Raw genomic sequence first — 22,034 nt, forward strand, 5'->3', positions numbered from 1 at the left:
ATTTGATGAAATGAAATTGAGCTTAGGGTCTTAAAAAATATATCGTTCTAACCAAATTTGATGATTATATAGCATACCAGACTAAAAAAAAACTATATTTGTCACACACACACACATATACATACATATATATATATATATATATATATATATATATCTTTCTAATGGTGTTAAGCTAGGGGTGATGGGACAGGCTTGGGCCAGACTTGTTATTATATCTTTTATATATATATAAGATAAAATAACAAATATACATATTATATATTTTATGTATAAAATACATATATTTAAATATATGTGGGCCAGGTCAGAGTTGAAGTATTAGGCGAGAGCCCAGCTCTAAAATTTGTGGGCATGATATGGGCCTAGGCCCAATCTGGGCCTGAACACAAAACTTAGGACATCCAAACCGGAAATCTTTAGACGAAACATGTTTAGACCAAACTGAAATGATCAACTCCCAGTTAAATCCATTAAAATCGCCCAAATGAAATTAAAAACCATAGCAAACTGTAATTTAATTATTATTTTATAAATTTTATCTAACATATTCACTAAACCGCACCGACAGTACCGTGAACACCCCTCATGAATCATGATAAGTAATTTCATAAAAGCTTACGCTTCAACCATGGAGGCATGGACTAAAAGCAAAATAGTTGAGTATTGCAACTACTTTTTCTTAAAGCTATTCTGTAATATATACTTATTCTTTATTTTTGTACAACTATTTATTTCATGGGACAAGGTGGAAACAGCAAGGAAATTGTATAGTATGCTATGTAGAACTGATGGGAACTCCATTAAATATTAGAAGAACCCAAGTATGCTGGGCCCATGTATCAAGCTGACGTGTTGCATTATGGTTGGCCTAGTATTATGCCAGGAACTGAGGAACTTATGTACATCATCCACCTGAGTTGGGTCCATCTCTGTCGCAGAGAAAGAAAACCGCTACTACTACAACTAAACTAGGAAATTTCCTTGTCCCAATGACTGATGGCGCAAGAGTCAAGATTTGCAATTTGACTGCACTTAATAAATCAACGGGAAAAAAAAAATTCTAAAATAGTATAATTATTTTAAGTCAAACCAATGTTTTAAAAAATATTTGGAAACGGAGCCATTTTGGCGTATGGTAAGGATCAAAGTATTGGTATCGGGTATCATATCAAATAATTTGGATACGGATGTCTTGGAAACGCATGGATACGAACGAAAGATATATAAACGCTTGGATACACTAGTGAAATGCATACAAATCACATCAATACATTAATCATACTATACCAAAAGTTGATTTATTTATGAATAAGATATAAACATATGAAAAATGCATACTTCAATAGGTTATATGAAGAGAAATATTACAATAAACAATAAACTCTAGAACATTCAAACATTGTACAATAATTATCACTCTTTCAATTTTTATTAATTTTGAGAATATTTATTAATTTAGTATTTTATTTAAATAACAACTACTTTTAAATAATAAATATGTTTTCATTTTTAACATATAATGTTTTTATTTTACACATAATTGTAAAATAAAACAAATAAATCATTTAAGGTAGATAAAATAAATTATATTTAATTTTCAGTTTTTATTAAATTTTTTGGGAAAATTAAATCTTAAATTATTCATTTCAGTTTTTATAATTATGATTTTCCATTTTCCATTAATGTTGTTGGGAAAAATTATTTATTTATTATTTTTATATAATAACTCTATTTTTTCAAATAATAACTATGTTTTCATTTTTAACCTATAATTATGTGTAAAATAAAATATATAAATCATCTAAGGTAGATGAAATATATTATTTTTATAATTTTTAGTTTTTATTAAATTTTTTAGAAAAATTAAGTCTTAAATTATTTATTTTGGTTTTCATAATACTATTTTTTAACATGTATTAAAGGTGAAAAACAATCCAAAAGTATTCAATGTACAATTTTGTCAAACTAGACACTGATACACCTCCATATCAATGTGTATCAGATCATATCCATTGATATAGTGCGATATGGCCCGATATGGAGGCATATCGTACCGATACGCACGACTCATAAGATATGTATCCAGTCGCAGTGTATCCTGTATCCATGATCATGGATACGGATACAATACGCCCTATATCAGGAGTATCGTATCGATACCTTAATCCTTGTTTTCAGGTTGACAGTTTGATCGTCTGGTTCGAACGAATGGCCCATTCTAACAACAAAAGTTAAGAAATGAACAAAACCATTGAATGGGTCAACGGGTTGATGGTTTGACCACTCGGATCAATGGGCCATTGACTAATTCAACATTTTTTTGCCAAGGACCAGGTTTGGGGTAAAATGGATCTGGTTACATGAACGGTTCCCGGGTCGAATAGTCTGACTGTCCAGGTCAACGGGAGTTCGAAAACCATGATCAAAACAATGAGTTTAAGGGGTAAAACAGTAATTGCAATATGAAAAATAAGCCATTTTAGGGCTGCTCCTTAAGGCAATGCTTAATATAATCATTTACCATTTTGGTAAATTTCATGAGGCTCCTTGTTTTTTTTTTTTATAGCTAGGCAAATAAATTTGTATATTAGGTAAGGCAGGGCAACAAGAAAATGGTTATATCCCTTCTTGCTTTGCTCCTCAAAAACAGTTATTTTAGTAGCATATTAGGGCTGCTCCTAAAGGCAATTCTTGATATAATCATTGACCATTTTGGTAAATTTCATCAGGTACCTTTTATTATTATTATTATTATTATTATTATTATTATTATTATTATTATTATTATTATTATTATTATGAAGATGATGATATCTAGGCAAATGAATTTGTATATTAACAGTAAAGAAGTACAAGAAAGATACCAACCAAGGTGGTGTATGATTCCACCAGGCATTAAGGCCAACAAAAAATTCACCCTTCTGGGCTACACTATCAGCCTCAGAATTTAAACATTCCTAGGCTGAATGAAACATCTCCACGGAACCGCCTTTATAGTTAAAGACCCCGACAAAAAGGGGACCTTCCTCCATTGATTTTCTTTTTAGAAAGAGAAGCATTCAAAATATCCATAAATTCCATTTGAATAATGCCAAAGATGAGTTTAAATGCATTCACCCACAGAAACCAAGAAAATTTATATGTACTTTCACTCTTAGGCCCCGTTTGATTCACAGGAATAGGGGTTTGGAATTGGAATCTCATTCTCATTCCTGCTGGAATGGTAATGGTATTCCCCCATTTGAGGGAATGGCCATTCCCTACCCTTCCCTTGGGAATGAAATCACATTCATACTGATTTTAATTCTCATTTTTATTTCTATTTGAACCAAACAGACTATGGAAATGGATCATTCCGATTCCGATTCCGATTCTGATTCCGATTATGAACCAAATGGACCCTTACTTTTTATGCATGCCTCCATCACATTTTACAAGTAAACCATCATCCCTTAGGGTCCATTTGGTTTGCAGTTCAAAATCGGAATTGGAATGGTCTATTCTCATAATCTGTTTGGTTCAGATAGGAATGAAAACAAGAATTGAAATCAGTAGGAATGAAAGTGGTCATTCCCTCAAATGAGAGAATGTCATTCCAACAGGAATGGGAATGGAATTCCAATTTCTCTCATTTTGCATAGAACTTATTAGCTTCCTTCTGTGCTGCATCATCCTCTCCGTATATGTACTAAGAGGGATTTTCGAAAACAATTTTGTAAATGTTTACTCAATTGGTTTGAATCCTATACTGTGTCAAGCCCATTCCAAAAAGATATTTTTTTCTTGTGCAAAATCATATATCAGATAACTTTGGTTGAGGAAATCAATCACATTGGTTTGCATTATCTATTCTCAAGCCCCAAGGAGTAGCAAAAACTACTGCTTTAGAAAACAAAATTCGTCTTGTTCATTACACAAGCCACACTCACCATCCACCCTGATACCTCTATTTCTAAGCATATCTCATGGAGGAATTTTTCAGCTTCCGAATTTTGCTAACATGTCTTACCAACTCATCCCCCAAAGGAACCATTCTTGCCATCCATAAAACAGAGGTTTTTAATTTTGACTGTAGAGGAACCACTTATATCTTTAATAAAATTAATCAAGATTTCTGATTGGAGTGGAAATGTTTCCATCTGTTGTTCCATTATATAATGACATAACCATTGATTTCTCATGCATAAACAATTAAGTAAACATTCTCCATGAATCCCTAATGCATCCCTTTAGTTTATCAAATTTATTTGTTAAATGTGTGACAAGTTACATTGATACACACATACATACATATATATATATATATATATATATATATATATATTAGAAATGTGGCACAATTAATTTACAGAGTATAAAGAAAATGCCAGCATGTTCAAGTATGACCAAACATATCTCAATTCAATCATAACATGTCTCCTGATTTCGCATATATAATTCGAATTAATTCGAATTATCTGGTTAGCTCAAAAAGTTTATAACAATTGAATCAGGATACAGTAGGCACAACATTGCAAGAACATTCGATGAGCACTTATAAACAACTGTATCAGAAGATTACAAAGTTTTTAATCTTTTCCAAGATAGGTTGGAAACCCAAGAACCCCCCTCCCCCTAAATATCACATCAAGCTGGTGTTGATTAAAACATTGGGGTGTTCAAAAATCACTGGGGGTCTCAGGTTTGTTCTGTGACCACTTTGCAAGAAATGTGATCTCAATGTTTTTATCATGTGTACCTATCTGGTCTGGATTAGAGATGAACATTATTCGGTTAAAATCAAAAAATTAAATCAAAAATTTTGGTTCTAATTTTTAGAATTAGAAATATGATTAACCGAATTAACCAAATTTTGCTATTCAGCATATAATATATATATATATATATAATATTATTGAAATTTGATTTTAATTGAATAAATCGAATGCTCACCCTAGACTGATATGATAACAATCAATTTAATTATTGAATGCGGTATCTGTATATAACTATTACTAACCTTTGGACAATATATAAACATACACAAATAGTGTGTGAGAGAGAGATGTGCCACCCTATATTGTAGGAGGAGAATAGTAGGAGGGCTATGATCTAGGAAAAGACTAATTCAATCTAATACAGGAACTAATTAATGTGACTAAGTAGCAACCCAAGAATTGTCATGTTCCTTCGCTTCACATTTGGCACCAAAACTGACCTAACTAGAGGCAAAAGAGAGTGAAGAGTATAATATATTGCCTGGATAAAATGGGATTAATTTGAACCATATTTATATTTGGTAGAGTAGGGAGTTCATTTCATCCGTACAAGCTGAAGTGAATGGCCGAAAAATGGGTTGAGGATTTCCTTGAATCCACTTTTTAGGTTAAATTGTATGGAGCCATGGGGGTTTGTTTGTTGTAGAGTAGTTGGTTTTATGGAGACTGATCTTAAAGCTCCTTCTCAGCATTGAGGAGAAGCGGAATTTTTAGACGGGTGGTTGATTCAGCTACTTCTCCCTTTTGAGTTCGGCTTCATTCAGTCAGTGCAATGACCGTTCGAACACTCTTTATAGCCTTGTGTTGGGAATATCTTCATACTTATTTACTTTATTTTATGAGGAGATATTTCCAATGCAAGAGGCTGTTGAAACAGTGTGAGCATGGACATGGACTTGCACTAACTGAAGCCGGTCTCCTCCCTAACCAGACCTCCTTACTGATCGCCATCTTCATTAATAAACCACCCTTGAATCCGTGATGATAAGGAGACTTTGTTATATACTTAAGGGTAGGGATGATTAGTAGCCACCTGGACATCAAAAACAGCTTACCCACTACCGAAAGCTACAAGAACCAACACAAGAAAGGGGCAACATTTCCTTAACCACGCATGGTAGTTATCAAATCTTAAAAGGGAATACTTCAAGTTTGATTAGGGGATTTTTTATCAGTGTAGAACATGTCAACAAGTTTTTGGACCTCTGATGACTGAGCAATTGAAACCAATCACAATCAGATTACTGAACCCACAAAACAGAGAAAGGTGAACTTTCTGGCCGGCTTACTCAGGAATTCAGGCTCCACTCACTTTTTGGTAAGTTATTTATTCGGGTAAATGCATTTATCTAAGTAAATATTTTTCTAGGAAAGACTTATCCGAGTTAGTGCATTTACCAATGTTCTTTTATTTTCCATGTAAATAAGGCAATGACCATTTTAGCCATAAAAATCCAATATTAAAAGAGGAATTTTTGTCTCATTCAAGTATTGACAACTCCCAAAATGTGAATGGGGCCTTAGAATTATCTGCAATATGTAATGGAGAAATCAAGCTAACCATATTAAGTCTGCATTGAGGACCTAGCACTATGCAAAGTGGACAAGCAATTCAGGGTCTGTTTGGTTTGCGGAAATAGGGGTCTAGAATCAGAATCGGAATTATCCACTCCAATCCTAACTACTTGTTTGGGTGGAACTGGAGTCCAATTCCCATTCCTAGTGGAATGATATTTTTCCATTTGAGGGAATGGTCATTCTAGTCGACTCTGACTCTGATTTCAATCACAATCTCAACCATGCAAGTGGGGAAGACCAATCCAATTCCAATTCCAACTGTAGACCAAACAGATCCTCAAAGCCTCGAAAGGTACCCTCGTAATATTTCATTTTTTTTTTGAGAAAATCTTAAGGCTGTGTTTGGAAACGATACAAATAGAGTGTGAATGCAAATATGAAGAGTATAAAACGGTTCATACAAATGCAAAGTTGGGTTAGTTTTGCATTGATAAATTTACCTTCTTACCAAATAGACTTTTATCTGTAATGGATGCAAACACGAACCCAATAAAGTATATGCCTTTTTTAACAAAACCCTACTTTGAATGCAAATTTACTTCTTTTTTATCAATGCACATTTACATCTCATTTTCAATATAAATATGCATTGGAAAATGTATTTTCTATCATTTGTCAATGCATAAATGCATTCTTACCAAACACTGGCAAAACTAAATCAAAGTGCATATTTACCCTGAATCTGGATTTATACTTCATTTGCATATTTATCCTGACATGAATTTTTTTGACGAATATAAGGAAAAATTTTATTAAAACTGAAAAAAGAAAGGAAAGAATGTAAAATAGAGATCAAGGCGGCAATGAAGTTGTAAAAACAAGTTTGATATAACAGATACCGTGAAAGCACTGTTGACTCTATGTGTTGAACAGAGAGGCTGGAAATGCTACACGCCTACACCCAATATATATAAATGAATGTATAGTGGTCCTAGATCAATAGTACACGATTTATAGCGCGTGGTACCAGCACCGCCAATTTAATTTGCATTAAAAGAATTTTATAAACTACAATTTCTTCAAACCTTTTTATGTGTACAGTGTACGAAGTATAGGACATAGCACGCCTATCTCATAGTAGGAATCAGGAAATGCTGTGCCATATATCCCCTCTCTTTTTGACTGGACACATATTTGGATTTTATTATTAGATTGAGTGGGACGTATTAATCCTGCAGTTTTGAGGGAGTTCAAATCAGCCCCACGAGTTTGCCCCTCACAACGTTCCACAGCACATCTTTGCCATGTATTGAAAGTATTTTTCGATAATAATATCATCATTTTTAAAATTATCATCAGATGATGTTTACAATACATGGTGGGGATGCGTCGTGGAATATTGTTGGGGGCAATCTTGTGGGGGGCTGATTTGGTTTCGTTTTGAGGTTAATTTCAATTTCATTACTAATGGAGTATCAAGACTAAAACTAATGCATATGTTCTGATTGTGAATACTAGAAGAAATCAGTATGTCTACTATCATATTCATCTACTTATTATCTGATTTCCCATCTTTCTGAAGATTAATTAAGATTTTCTGTATATGATGACAGATGGGAGAGACCAGGTTCCACCATGAATTTTAGCAAACCGGATCACTTAATAGTTTAAGCTTTTAGATTGAACGGTTCTTTGAGATGGTATCAGAGCCACTTTGACCAAGTGGTCTAGTGTTTGATTCTCGTCACCCCCAATAAAATTAATTAAGTTTTAGCACAAGGTATGTGTGGGCATGTGTTGTCCACGCTTCAACCCAATGGGCTTTCGTGTGAGGGGCCATTTTAGAGAATAAAACATATTAAAGGATCTCACTTAACAACTTAAGCTTTTAGGTTGAATGGTTCTTTGAGAATGCTGAATTTTCTTTTAAATCCTCTTACGGATGCTACATTAAAGCTTCTATGTATAGATATCACTAACTAACATTTAACTAGATTTGAATTTAAAGCATGGTTTTTGAACCGTCGTTGACCCAGACGGTTGGACCGTTCGGCTTGGAAACCGTCCAGGCAACCAGTTCCGTTTTACCCCAAATCCGGTCTTTGGCCAAAAACTGTTGAATCAGTCAATGACCTGTTGACCCAAATGATCAATCCATTCAACGATTTTTGGCCATTTTTACTTTTAACTATTTTTTATCAGAATGGGCCGTCCGTTCGAACTAGATGGTCGAACCGTTGACCCCGAAACTTGTGGCCAAAACGATTCCATTTTCAGATCATTTTTTAAAACCATGGTCTAAAGTATAAATGAAAGTAAAATTAAAAATCAAAGATATAATAAAGATAAACTGATATAAATCAGAATTTGTCTGATTATTGTATTGATCAATGAAACATGCATGATATTAAAAGCACTAGATGAAAATATGGTTTTGAAAACAAAAGTTCATCAAGGACATATTTTGGTTTCATTTTGAAAAACGGAAAATTTACTGGCCTGGAAAACCAAGAAGATATTTTCTATGGTTTTGTTTTAATAATAAAATAATTAAAGTTTTTTCAAAACCAACTATAGGACCCGGTTTTCCTGAAATCACACCACAGAAAACAACTCACACCGGAGAGCACCCCTTTTAACTTTAAGATAGTAATTTTTTTTAAAGGTAGTAGAGAGGTTTAGCTTTCAATACTATTGCTGGTATCTATATATGTTTTAATCATTTTTATTAATTTCTGTGATGAAATACCCTAATTACTACTATTACCAACACTGTTAATTGGAGTTTAAATTTCATGGTTGTTGCCGAATTTATATACAGTTATTAGTCATTATCATCATCTTTACCATTTGATGGTGATTTGGGTGTTGCTGATGATGATATGGGAGAGAGTGCATTAATGATAATGAGAAAGCAAGAAATTTATGATTAAATGAGAGAAGCAACAACACAAACGAATACATTTATGAATTGGAGATGAAATACGTATAAACTACTTATGAGTTAGATCTGGGTATGGCAAATATACTATCACCATCTGCATATGGTCGATGAAAAGCATCTTGAGTTCCAAATAACTGCTAAATAGGCTTAATGAGATTCCTACACCTATCAGTGGTTAGCCAATGTGAAAACAGAAATTTAAGAAAGTAACCCAAATGCCCCCACTAACCATGCTAGAGTTTCAAACAATTTCTAAATGGGCTTAATTAGATTCTCACACCCATCAGTGGTTAGTCAATGTGAAAACAGGAATTGGGGTCGTTTGATAAGTTTTTTTGGGAAGATTTTTTGACAGTTTTGACAGTTAAAAGACGTATTGAGCTTTTACATTAAGATCTAAGAAGTCGATCTGAAACCTGTTTGATTAAGGCGTGTATTTTCGTGCATCTTTCCATGTGAAGACGAATAAAAAAACACGAAAGCTCTAATTGGAGCTTTCCAAAAATCGTCCAATTTAAATTTCTCGCATCTTTTCAATGCATAGTTTTTAGTGGCTAGATCTGCTTTAAACCAAATGAAAAAAGACTGAATTGCGGTCTGCTGGGCTTGTAAATAGAAGACAGACCGTGAGAAAAGACGCGTCAAACAAAGCCGAAGTAACCCAAATGACCCACTAAACCATGTAGAGTTTCAAACAATTGCTAAATGGGCTTGATGAGATTCTCACACGCATCAGTGGTTAGTTGAAAACAGGAATTAAAGAAAGTAACCCAAATGCCCCACTAAAGCATGCTAGAGTTCCAAACAATTGCTTAATAGGCTTGATGAGATTTTCACACCCATCAGTGGTTAGCCAATGTGAAAACAGGATCTAAAGGAAGTAACCCAAATGCCCCACAAAACCATGCTAGAGAACTTACCCATGTACCAACCAAACAGGACAAACTCGCATGAATTGCTGAGCTAGATTAGTTTGGTTTTCCTTGGTCCTCATTTCTCACTCTTTTGGTGGTAGCTAGACGGAGGCCATTAATTTTGTCCACTACATATTACCTTGCAGCTAGCAACAATTCTATATAAAGTCTGCCAAAGCCCTAGCCTTCAATATTACTAAATGAGCGAAGAGAGTAATTAGAACATAGAATTGGAAATTCAGTCCCAAGATTATTGCTTGTCTGCAACCATCTCTCCATGGAGTGTCTTCCTCTTCTTGTTGCCTCCCTGGTGGTAGGCCTAGCAGTAACTCTGTGCACTCTTGCTCCACAGGCTGAGGCCCGTGCATTCTTTGTGTTTGGTGATTCGCTTGTTGACAATGGCAACAACAATTACCTGGCCACCACTGCTCGTGCCGACTCCTATCCTTATGGCATCGACTACCCAACTCATCGACCCACCGGCCGCTTCTCTAATGGCCTCAACATCCCAGACATTATCAGTCAGTCTCCAAAACTTAGTTTCCTCTTACTTTATTCTGCTAGCTTCATGTCTGGAATCTGGATGATGCTTTGCATTAGAAAACTACTTTTGAGTTTTGACATTGTTGGTTGTATATATATATGTCCTATCATCAGGTGAGGCAATGGGTGAGGAGTCTACACTACCCTACCTGAGCCCAGAGCTCAGAGGAAAGAAACTACTAGTTGGTGCCAACTTTGCTTCTGCTGGGGTCGGAGTTCTGAATGACACAGGAATCCAATTTGTAAGCAGCATTAATGATATATCAAACAGATTCACCAAATCTGTTGTTATTTGATCAACTGACATTGCACTAACCCAGGTCCCAGTAAATGTAAATTAAAATTCAACGATTAATTGCAGGTAAGCATCATCAGGATCAACCAACAATTGCAGTACTTCCAACAATACCAGCGACGTGTAAGTAAGATGATTGGAGAAGAACAGACACAGCAACTTGTGAACCAGGCGCTCGTCCTCATCACCCTTGGTGGCAATGATTTCGTTAACAACTACTACTTGGTGCCGTTCTCGGCAAGATCGCGCCAATACTCTCTCCCAGATTATGTTCGCTTTGTCATCTCTGAGTACAAGAAAGTTTTAGCGGTAATAATGTCTTCCTTAATTTGGATTTGCATCATATACATGCACTCATGCACACTCAGCTCTACTCTGTGCTTTCATGGAGTTCTCGCTTTACTCTGTTCATAGGCATCTTGTTTTTTGTTCTTGTGAGCGAGCTGGGTCCTCTTCGTACGCAAGCAGAGAGAGAGGGAGAGGGAGAGGGAGAGGGAGAGAGAGATTTAATACGAGTTATATCTGCTTGCCCGGTTTCTGCATGCACCATTAAAGCATTCATAGCCAACTACCGTGCATTTATAGAAGGAACGAATCCCATAACTCTATCGTGTTCAAATCAACCCTCTACAGTGCCAATGAGTCTGAATCTGCTCCACAATGCGCGCCTCACAGCGTGTTCTGGCTGCACATTGGGAGCATCTCATATATTCTTATTCGTGGGGAGATGTTCCCAATCCAGGGTGAGATGTGGCTGTGACGTCGGCGTGAGGTGTGCTCTGTGAGGAGCAGATCCCAATTCTGTGGTAGGCCACGTCAGTTTCAATTACAAAGGTCCCACACATCCTGCTGACGTAGTATGTTCATGGTTGAACCAGTAAAGTTGGTCCCACACAATTTTACTTTAAATATTTCTTGCTTTTGTTATTTGGGTGGGCATTACTTTAAACATTTTTTTTATTTTTCACCTTGGATTAATATCCCATAAAAGTGTGCAATATATGCATTTCATTTCAAGAAATGTCGGGGCATTGGGGAAAATAAGAATTTGACATTTCCCTAAATGTCTATGCACAAAAATCCAAGCATTTATGATTTTTACTGTTTATTTAATAAATAATAAAATCAAGGGAAATTGTCTAAAACTCACCATGAGTTTTCAGCATTTCTCTTAAATTCATCACAACTTTTTAAAACGTCTAAAACTCATCATGTCATTAAGCTTTTATTTTCCAAAACTCACCTTCCGTTAGTGCACCGTTATTGTTTCTTAACAGAGGTGTCCACACCAGCATAAATAACAATTTTTATGACCAAATCACCCTTGAATGGCGAGTTAGAGGAAAAGGGTCTTTTTCATTTTTCAATTTTCTTTTTTTTACATTTTTAGTGTTTTGTTACAATTTCTAATATTTTTTTTATAATTTCTGTTTTTTTACATTTTCTATTTTCTACAATCTATAAAATTTCCTGTATTTTTTGTTATTTATTTGCAATTTTTGTGTTTTTCTATAATTTTTGGTGTTTTTTCTACAATTTTTATTTTCTGATTTTGTTTTTTAATTTCTATATCTATTTGAAAATAATTTTTATTTTTTGTGCAATTTCTATAATTTTTTATATTTTTTGCAATTTTTGTGTTCTTATGTATTTTATATTTGAAAATATTTTTTGAACCTTTTCCTTTTTTACATGTCTAAATATTAAAATATATGTATATATTTTATATTTTCTTTCAAAGTTAAAATGGTAATATATTAACAGCCGTTAGTCTCTTTAACGCCAAGTTAGTGACGTGGTGAGTTTTAGACATTTAGAAAAGTTATGATGAATTTAAGAGAAATGCTGAAAACTCATGGTGAGTTTTTGACAATTACCCTAAAATCAGACAGTGTTTCATGCACAAGAGATCGGATCTGCTACTCACAAAGGGTGCCTCACATGCATATCCTACCATGCATTGGGAACATCTCCCATACTTATAAGTTATTATTCACGAGAGATGTTCCCAATGCACCGTGGATGTACCTGTGAGGTGTCCATATGTGAGGAACAGATCTCATTCTTGTGATGGGATCTCCCATTCTCGTGGAAGATGTTCCCAATGTATATCCTACCATGCACTGAGAACATCTCCCGTATAATAAACACCAATGCCCATGTGGGGTTGATGTGGCAGCATTTTCTTAATAAAGGCCGTATGATTTTGACATTTTGACCAAAATTTTAAGAGACACCACATTGAAGAAGAATTACTTTTATTGAACAACGTCTGACATTCTGTGTATTGTGTATTAATGCAGAGACTGTATGAACTAGGAGCACGTAGGGTTCTTGTGACGGGAACTGGGCCCATGGGCTGTGTCCCAGCTGAGCTAGCCATGCGTAGTGTGAATGGTGAATGTGTAGTGGAGCTGCAACGAGCTGCTGACTTGTTCAACCCTCAACTGACTGAGATTATAAAGCAACTCAACTCTGAAATCGGTTCAGATAACTTCATTGCTGCAAATACAAATCGGATGCACATGGATTTCATCAGTAACCCACAAGCATTTGGTACGTTTGAGAATGGCTGGGGCTTAGTGGCTATTTACGTTTGGTCTAATTCCATAAAGTTTGTATATAAATTAATGTGGGGTTTGGCCCTTCTTCTGTTGCTTTCTATGCGCTGGGCCAGGTTGGATTTGGACTGCAATTTAATTTCTTGGACCACCCACCTGTCCATGGATCGATCTAGCCATTGCTGAATCTAATGTGAACCCATTATCCATAAAGGCGCATGTGTATGAAACACTAGTGTGTTAACTCGTCATTTATATAGTACGTCTATATACAGTTGTGCACGTAATAGATCCTAACACTATAGTTTCGAAAACACCCTTAACAGCTCTTATATCAACCCTTAAACAAAAACCATGGGTAAAATTGATATTTTATTTATTTTCTTTTGAGACATTAGGGTCCGAATGTTATTTCTTACTCTGTCTAATAAAAACAATGAAAAGTAAAGTAGTTGCAAACTATTAGTGGTCTCTTTCTCCCTTCCCTTAGTTCTGTATTTTTTTTTTTTGTGTTTGAGTAATGTTTATATTTATTTTCCAAAAAAAAAATCTATAAGGGGTGTCTTAGTCACACACAAAATATAGGGTAGGTTTTGGTGTAAATATGTGAAATTAGGGCTGCAAGTCAGGCTGGGTTGGGTTGAGCCAACCATAGTCCAACCCTAAGTTTTAAATCCCCAATCCAAAGTCAATTTCGGGTTAGGCCCAACCCAATCTTCTTCCCATCCCTTAAAATCTCTTAGAATGTCTTAACCTTAAATCTTAACTCAACTTTTATTACATATATTAATCCTATATTTTAATTAGTATTTGTTTGTTGATGTTTTTATTGATTCTTTAAATATAAAATTCAGAAAAAAAAAAGTGTTTGAAAAGACTATAGTTTATTATGATGACTTTTAATAGATTTTTTTTATGGGCAGCAAGCTATGGGTAACAAACAATAGAGATGAGATAAAAAATAAAATATTCAGAAAACATAAAATACGTTATCAAGGTTTTAATATTTTCAATTAGGATTAAGTAAATTGATTGTCTTAAATAAAATAAATGATAGTATGTGGTGGTGGCTATACAACTATCATGCATCTAAACAAATCAATCTATGATATGTACTACAGAGTCGGGTTGTCTGAGGGGTTAACCCTAACCCAACCCGAAGTAAAGTCGGATTCATAAATTTCAACATTAACCCTAACCCAAGCATCAACCTGACCCAACCCAACCCGACTTTTTCAGATTGGATTAGGGTTGGGTTCAGCTGACTTTTTCGAATTGGGTTAGGGTTAGGTTCGGACAAACCCAACCCAAGTTGCAGATTTATGTGAAACTACAGGGGTGTTAAGTAAATGACCCAGACACAAAAGAAAATCAAAATTCTTGCTTCTTACTTTTCTTCAGAAGAAACCATGGTGTCTGACTAAATGACCCAGAAAAAAGTGTAAGAACACAGTTCATGGTTGATTTATACTCTTTTCCTTAACATTTAACTTGAACCAGGTTTTGTTACATCAAAGATAGCATGCTGTGGACAAGGGCCCTACAATGGGATAGGACTTTGCACGGCTGCCTCAAATCTGTGCCCCAACAGAGATGTCTATGCATTTTGGGATCCATTCCATCCAAGTGAGAGAGCAAACCGGATTATTGTTCAACAGATCCTGGCGGGATCAACTGATTACATGCACCCCATGAATCTAAGCACTGTAATGGCTCTGGATGCCAAGATGATGACTTGATAACTGCTCCATTTTCAGGCTTCCTTCTAGCTAGCTAGCAGGTAGTGTTACTATTTATTGTTCATGGCGTTTGCTTGCTCAGAGTCAGAAGTCTCCACAGTAATTAACATGGGCGTTTGCTTTCATGTCTTGCTGCAGGGCCTTCAGCTGTCTTCTATTATCCCAGGATTTATATAGGGTTAATTATATTAATCTTTCAAATTGTCTGTTTAATTCCTTGGTGCTTGGGCATTAGTAAGGGTCGTCTTAATTAGCAGAGATTAATTTATGTTTTGGTTGTGTTGAAAGGAGAAAGGTGTATCTTTAATGGAGGATTATAAGTCAAATTCAAAGACTGATTATGGAGTTCAGAATTGCAATAAGACTTCTATTATGAGATCAATTAATGATTTAGTGCATTTGATGTTAAAGCCATTATTACTTAACAGGTCTTGTCTTTAAGGCTGCGTTTGGAAACGATGCAAATGGAGTGTAAATCCTGGTTTAGGGTAAATTTGCACTCTGATTCACTTTTGCATGTGTTTGGCAACATTACATTTATATATTGACAAATGATAGAAAATATATTTTCCCATACATATTTACATTGATTATAAAATATAAAATTACATCAATAAAAAAGAAGTAAATTTGCATTCAAGTGGGTTTTTTGATAAATAAAAAAACATACACTTTATTGGAATTCGTATTTGCATCCATTACAGCTAAAAGTCTATTTGATAAAAGGTAAATTCGTGAATGCAAAACTAACTCAACTTTACAATTTATATGAACGGTTTTACACTCTACATATTCATATTCACACTTAATTGCATTGTTTCCAAACACAGCCTAAAAATCAAAGATATTGTTTAGTAACTAGCCTGATCTACCGGGCTATTAAATAAAAGATTTTAGATACGGAAAGATGGTTTGAAGATTTCAGATTTTTGGTCGTTTTGGACTTCCTCAATTTTTTTTAAATGTGGGACTTTCTGACTTCCCATCTTTCATTAGCAGAGAAGAAAAGATTGTTTCTCTTTTTTGGTTTTAAATGGACCCATAATTTTTTCAAGTGATCATCATGTCAATATCTTTTTATCTTCCATGGAGAAGAGCTCTGCAATATACAAGAAGTTTAATGCCCTCATAAATATTGACAGGTAGCGGACAGATCAATGGTGCAATTATAGGACACCTCCCAACCCAAACTGTCTTAACGTAAAATTCAACAAGGTCACATCAGATGATAAAATCCACCTGAATGGAGCCCGCCCACATTAACTGGAGACAAGATTGTACACACCAGGCTGGACTACTTGTCACGAGTGAACAACCCAGTGTTCAGTACAGATGAGGCCAGATGGGATAAGATCCCATCTTAGGTCATAGGTGGCCCAGCCCCGTGTGTACAATCTTGTCTCCAATTCATCCCGATCCACGTGAATGAGCCATTCAATTTAGCAATTCACGCTTTTTGTTTACGGAATGTTTAGGCTGCATTTGGTTGTAATGCAAATGCAAATATGTACACTACATATTTACCTATTTTTTGGTTTATGAATACAAATAAGGTTCACATTTTAAACCATTTTTGCATTCATCTTGTTTGTTTGAAATCGGTACAAAAGTGTTGGTTCATCATTAAATGCTTCGATTATCTCTTATGCTCCATTGCATTAATTTTGATTAAAAAGTTAATTATCAAAAAAACACAAAATTGTATCAAAAAAATAGGTACAGTTATGTTCTTTTCTCAGAGTACAAAACTGTCAGAAAATACATTTTAACTCTGATAATCATCACTTTTTTACATTTCAAATAAACACGAACCAAAATACATAAATACCTCAATTTGACGTTTGTAAGCTTGAGCTAGTAGTTAAACCATCCAGTAACCACGAAACAATCCCTCTCATCAACATCTACACCTGTTTCTGTGTGTGTGAGAGATAGAGAGAATTACTCTCGGGACCCATTGGACTTAAAAAGTGTTGTTAGATGAGATTCCTAAATAGATTTTTATTCTTCTACACGCCCCTTTATGAAAAAGGGTATCTGACTTTAAGTGTGAATAAGTACAGAACTACTCATAACTTGTGTTAAAATTTAATCAATTATGATGAAGACGATGAGGATTGAACATTAGACCACTTGCTTAACCTACCAAATCTTCCTCCACAGATTTCAGCTCTTCAGGTTTCGTTTCAGATTGGTTATTTTGCACCCTAGCAAGGGCTGACAAGTATTAATTTGTTCGGTTCTATTAGGTTCAATCAAAGCCAGCTAAAATAACTAAAGTTTTTAGTGCACGTATACATGACAAAACCGTTGAGGAGCAGATAACAAAGATATCAACTTTTGCAAACTCAAAGTTGGGTCTTAATTGGGGGTTTAAACGATACAATCAATTTGTAGGATTACGAAGGGAGAAAAATGAAAGCTCATAAGCCATCAAAAGCTTTCAAAAATCCCTATGTTTGTTCAATTACACAAGCTGCAGTAGTGTGTTCGTTGAAAGCTCCATGAGAGGTAGAGACAAGTAACCAGCTGTGCATTCATGGTACTACTTCACATGGTTTTTAAAATCGGACCGAACTGGCTGGTCAGACTGGAAAAATTAAGAATCGATTGATCAGTTCCGTTTTACCCCAAAACTGTTAAAAATCATTGATTTGATTAGCAAACTGCTGACTCAGTCGGTCAAACCGTCCAACAGTTTTGGCCGTTTTTTATTTTTTAAATCTTTTTGTCAAAACGGGCCATCTATTTGGTTCAAACAATCGGACCATTCGACCCAAAAACCGGACCCCTGACCGGTTCATTGCCCGATTCTGTTTTAAAAACCTTGCTAGTTCACAGAGATGATGCACCTTGACAGGTTAGTAATCTAGAAGCAAAGTGGCTTTTAATACAATGAATCCACGATTCATGTGCTTTGCTATCTTCTATAACTTTTGAACACTATTCAATAGTAAAAGTCACGATGAAGATGTTTGCTTGTAAAGTCCTAGGCGTCTGTAGGAGGGAGAGAGAGAAGTAATGTCCATTGGTGTGGTTATTTAATCATAGAATCATTGATTAAGTTAGAAAGCGCTTGAACACTTTCTGCTATTCACTTTTACTTTGTGTTTTCTCTAATTTTGCATTCCAGGCATGGATTAGTGTAATTCAATGTTCTATGTCGCTTCAGTTTTGTATAACTTGCATTCAAGGATCAAAGTATTGTATTGGACAAAAAAATGGATACAATATAAAAATACATATAAATTTTATAAATATATTAATAATACTAAATTTAAAATTAAATAACCAAAAATAATGTATAAATACATACAAAATAATATTTTAATGGTATATATTAAAAAATATATTACAATTAATATAGCAGGATATAAAAATATCATACAATTGTGTTGATAATGCATTAATCAAGTGTCCAACACACACAATATATGCACATATTATGTTTTAATATTATATCAATTATTTTCTATTTTATTATTTTTACTTTTTTACATTAACAAAAAAGTCAACCAAATATTAAATTCAAAAAAATAATTTAAAATATCAATTAATAATTTATAAAAATATATAATCTCAATTTAAAATATATCAAATCCATTAAAATTTTCTAAGATACATATCATATGCAAATTTGTAATTTTAATTATTAAAATAATTATTCCATTACTAACATTTTTGTTTCTATAATTTTTCTAAAAATAAAAACAATTTTTCGATATAAATGTTGATTAATAGATTTGATAGATTCTACTTAATATTATGTTTATATTTAATCTAATGTAAATGAAAATATTAATTAATGATTTATATATAAGTACTAAATAATTATTCTATTAGTAATATTTTATTTGTATAAATTTCTTGAGATTGAACTCATCTTTGGATGATAGATTATTTATTTCATTAGTTTATAAAATATTAATTTTAAAAATTATTATTTTAAATTTTTAAACATAAATATGTATTTAGGTTACATGTACATACTAAATTTAATAAATCCTATTTTATATCAATTATTAACATAAGAATTAAGATGGCTTAGCGGTTTAAGGTTGTTTTAAGGATAAAGTGCAATGCACGTTGGCCGATTTGGATAGGCCTGTAAGCGGTATCCGGAAATTCGATTCTGAATTCGAGATTCAACTTAAATGAATCGAATTCAGCTATTTCAATCAAATAAATGCTCGAATTCAAATTTAATTTTTATACCGATTATTTAATCGGATTGAATTCTAATATGACTTGATTCGATATATTTAAATTTACATGCATAGCCCCATTGTATCTATGTTTCTTTAATAGTTTGAGGGTATAATGGTAAAATCATTTTACCCAACAAATCTTCTTTTCCATTCAAAAATCTGGTGCATCCTCCAAAAAATCTCCTTTCCCCCAAAAAATCAGCGAAGTCTCCAAAAAATTTCCTTTCCCATTCGAAAATCCAACTCTTCTTTACTTCTCTTACTGTGTATTCTTTGAAGAGGCAAAATGGCAACTGGAGTAGGAGAAATATTGCCGCTACAACATTCCTTTACAAAGTTTGGTGCTAATACTTTGTGATGAGGGAGGATTTGGCCCTCCAATGACATTGTGACACATGGCATCTTGGAACAACTGGATGACACCCAGAAGCACTTAGGCGACAACTTACCTTAGCCAACATGATGGTATCCCGACCTAGCGACCTGGCACAGGCGCCGACCTAGCACAGGCGCCGATCTAGCGACCTCGACCACAACTCAGGTCGGCTAAAAGCACCTCGTCCAGGGCCGACCTGCAGCACCTCGTCACTGACCGAAGTGACCTCGACGCAAGGAGCGACCTCCCTCGAGGGCGTGCCGGCCTGACTGAGGTCCAGGTGGCAACCTACGAGACATGCTCACCAACAAATTCAGCATGCATATCCCAACACTCCCACGATCCTTGGAAGTTGGCGCACGTACCGAACATTCCGGAGGGTGGTCAATGTGCATGGCGATTGCCTCCGGGAATCTCGGACCACTTAGGCGACCTCTCGGAAATCTCGGATGCGGTGCATGAAGCACATGCCAAACAATGCCTATATAAAGGCACCAACCCCAATGACATAGGGGGGGCAAGTAAGCACATTCTAGCTCTCATACTTTTATGATTTTTTAACTCGCGATTTACTACTAGTTTACTAACTTAAGCATCGGAGCGACCTCGTTGGGTTAGCCACCCCGGGTCCTCTGACATTGATTCCTTGCAGGTCTCTAAAGAACTATGAAGCTCAACAATCAATGCAGCTCAAACTGGTCAGCTCAGCATCCAGGTCCTCACCCAGCAAAATTCTCCACTTCGGCCTCTGAGTCATCGGCCCCTTGGAAGCAGACCGAATGACGAGGTACTTAGCTCAAAATTGATTCATCACTTTGCACAGGCAAAATGGCGAACGAGCAAGTTGGAGAAACCCCTGCTACTGCAACGTTCTTCACAAAGTTCAGTATTATTTGCAGCTATCCAGCAAAGATCGATGCCCATGTTGGGTCATTTTTGTCTAAGATGAGGTTGTTGTCAATGACTTATCGTGGACGATGAGGAGCATTAGCGGCATGGCGAATCAACTAAGGTTAGATTTCGACTTGTTCTTTTTGCTTTCTCTTTCTATAAATTTTTCTAGTATTTATAGCTTTTTGATATCTTCTTTTGCGTATTATTTAAAGTGGGAATGGTTGCCAGATTTAGGTTCAGATTTATCAAAATTGTAGCTATTATATTTTGATTCTAGGTAATATTTTTGTATTTTAATTCACAAACAGAAATAGATAGCCTTGCTTGTATTTTGGGTTTGGAACAACGAAATTTTGGTTCAATGTGCTCATCTTTCATTCATCCCTAATTTCTTTATTTTCATTAGAATTAGAATTTTATGTTTTTATCCAAACCTAAATAGTTGAATTCAAATTGTTCGAATATTCGACTATTCACTTGAATTCGAATTTAATTTGATTTTAAATATTCAACGGATATCAAATCAAATTTGAATCCTTATTTATCAGATCGGATTCAAATTCGGATATATCTCAATTCGATCTGTTTACACCCCTAAATTTGGGTATGAATCCCTCTATTGTCATCTTTTTAGTAGAAAGGATAGGCATCCGTATCAACCTGATACGCCCCTACACACGCAGGATACACTCGATACCGATCTCACTGATTGTTACTTAGCTAGCATCAAGACTATTTGAGTTGGTAAATGATTTACAAATTGATAGAAGGTGCCTAAGGAGATTACCTACATAGTTTTCTTGTGTTCCAAGTGTTTCATTGAAGAGCAATATCTATGTGCCAACATCTCACAATAGGTGTTTTATTTTCCTAGGTGAAATGTGTGTTTCCCAAAATTTAATCCTCAACCCATGTGAATGAGTTGATTCAGGTTGGCTAATCATTATTACTTTTTAGGTTATTTTATTTAGGTTTTGATAAAACTCAATAGTACATTTGAGCTTTATCTATTCTTATTTCTTTTATTTATTTATTTTTTTAATATCTTTTGAAGGGTTACACAACAGGGTAACTTATCCCTCAACCCAAGTGTAGGCGGGATTCTATTCCAAATATCCGTTACGACTAGCAGGAGACCTTACCAACCAACCGATTGGCACCTTGCAGCCATTCTTATTTCTTAATTAAGATGGATGCTTCTAATAAGTTATATGTAGTAAGGGCACTACCAGCTATTTATTTTGTTGCCTAAGATCTTTATTTTTATACATGATCCATCTCT

At 34.8% G+C, this 22,034-nt stretch overlaps 1 protein-coding gene across 1 annotated transcript; it reads left to right on the top strand.

Annotated features, from left to right (window-relative positions):
- Window positions 1-10,221: 10,221 nt before the first annotated feature.
- LOC104602120 (GDSL esterase/lipase At5g33370-like) lies at window positions 10,222-15,656 on the top strand. The gene is made up of 6 exons (XM_010265694.3): window positions 10,222-10,657; window positions 10,794-10,921; window positions 11,041-11,283; window positions 13,278-13,530; window positions 15,036-15,315; window positions 15,413-15,656. The coding sequence occupies exons 1-5, from the start codon at window positions 10,414-10,416 to the stop codon at window positions 15,272-15,274; spliced, it is 1,107 nt and encodes a 368-aa protein (XP_010263996.1). The 5' UTR covers window positions 10,222-10,413; the 3' UTR covers window positions 15,275-15,315; window positions 15,413-15,656.
- The last annotated feature ends 6,378 nt before the right edge of the window (window positions 15,657-22,034 follow it).

The sequence above is a fragment of the Nelumbo nucifera genome, chromosome 3 (genome assembly GCF_055504915.1).
Source record: "Nelumbo nucifera cultivar China Antique chromosome 3, China Antique-T2T, whole genome shotgun sequence".
NCBI lineage: Eukaryota > Viridiplantae > Streptophyta > Magnoliopsida > Proteales > Nelumbonaceae > Nelumbo > Nelumbo nucifera.

Excerpts from the sequence above, each read along its gene's own strand:
- LOC104602120 (XM_010265694.3), top strand. The coding sequence starts at position 10,414 with ATGGAGTGTCTTCCTCTTCTTGTTGCCTCCCTGGTGGTAGGCCTAGCA. Across the intron at positions 11,284-13,277 it reads AGTACAAGAAAGTTTTAGCG|AGACTGTATGAACTAGGAGC; the intron begins GTAATAATGTCT and ends GTATTAATGCAG. Across the intron at positions 13,531-15,035 it reads CAGTAACCCACAAGCATTTG|GTTTTGTTACATCAAAGATA; the intron begins GTACGTTTGAGA and ends AACTTGAACCAG.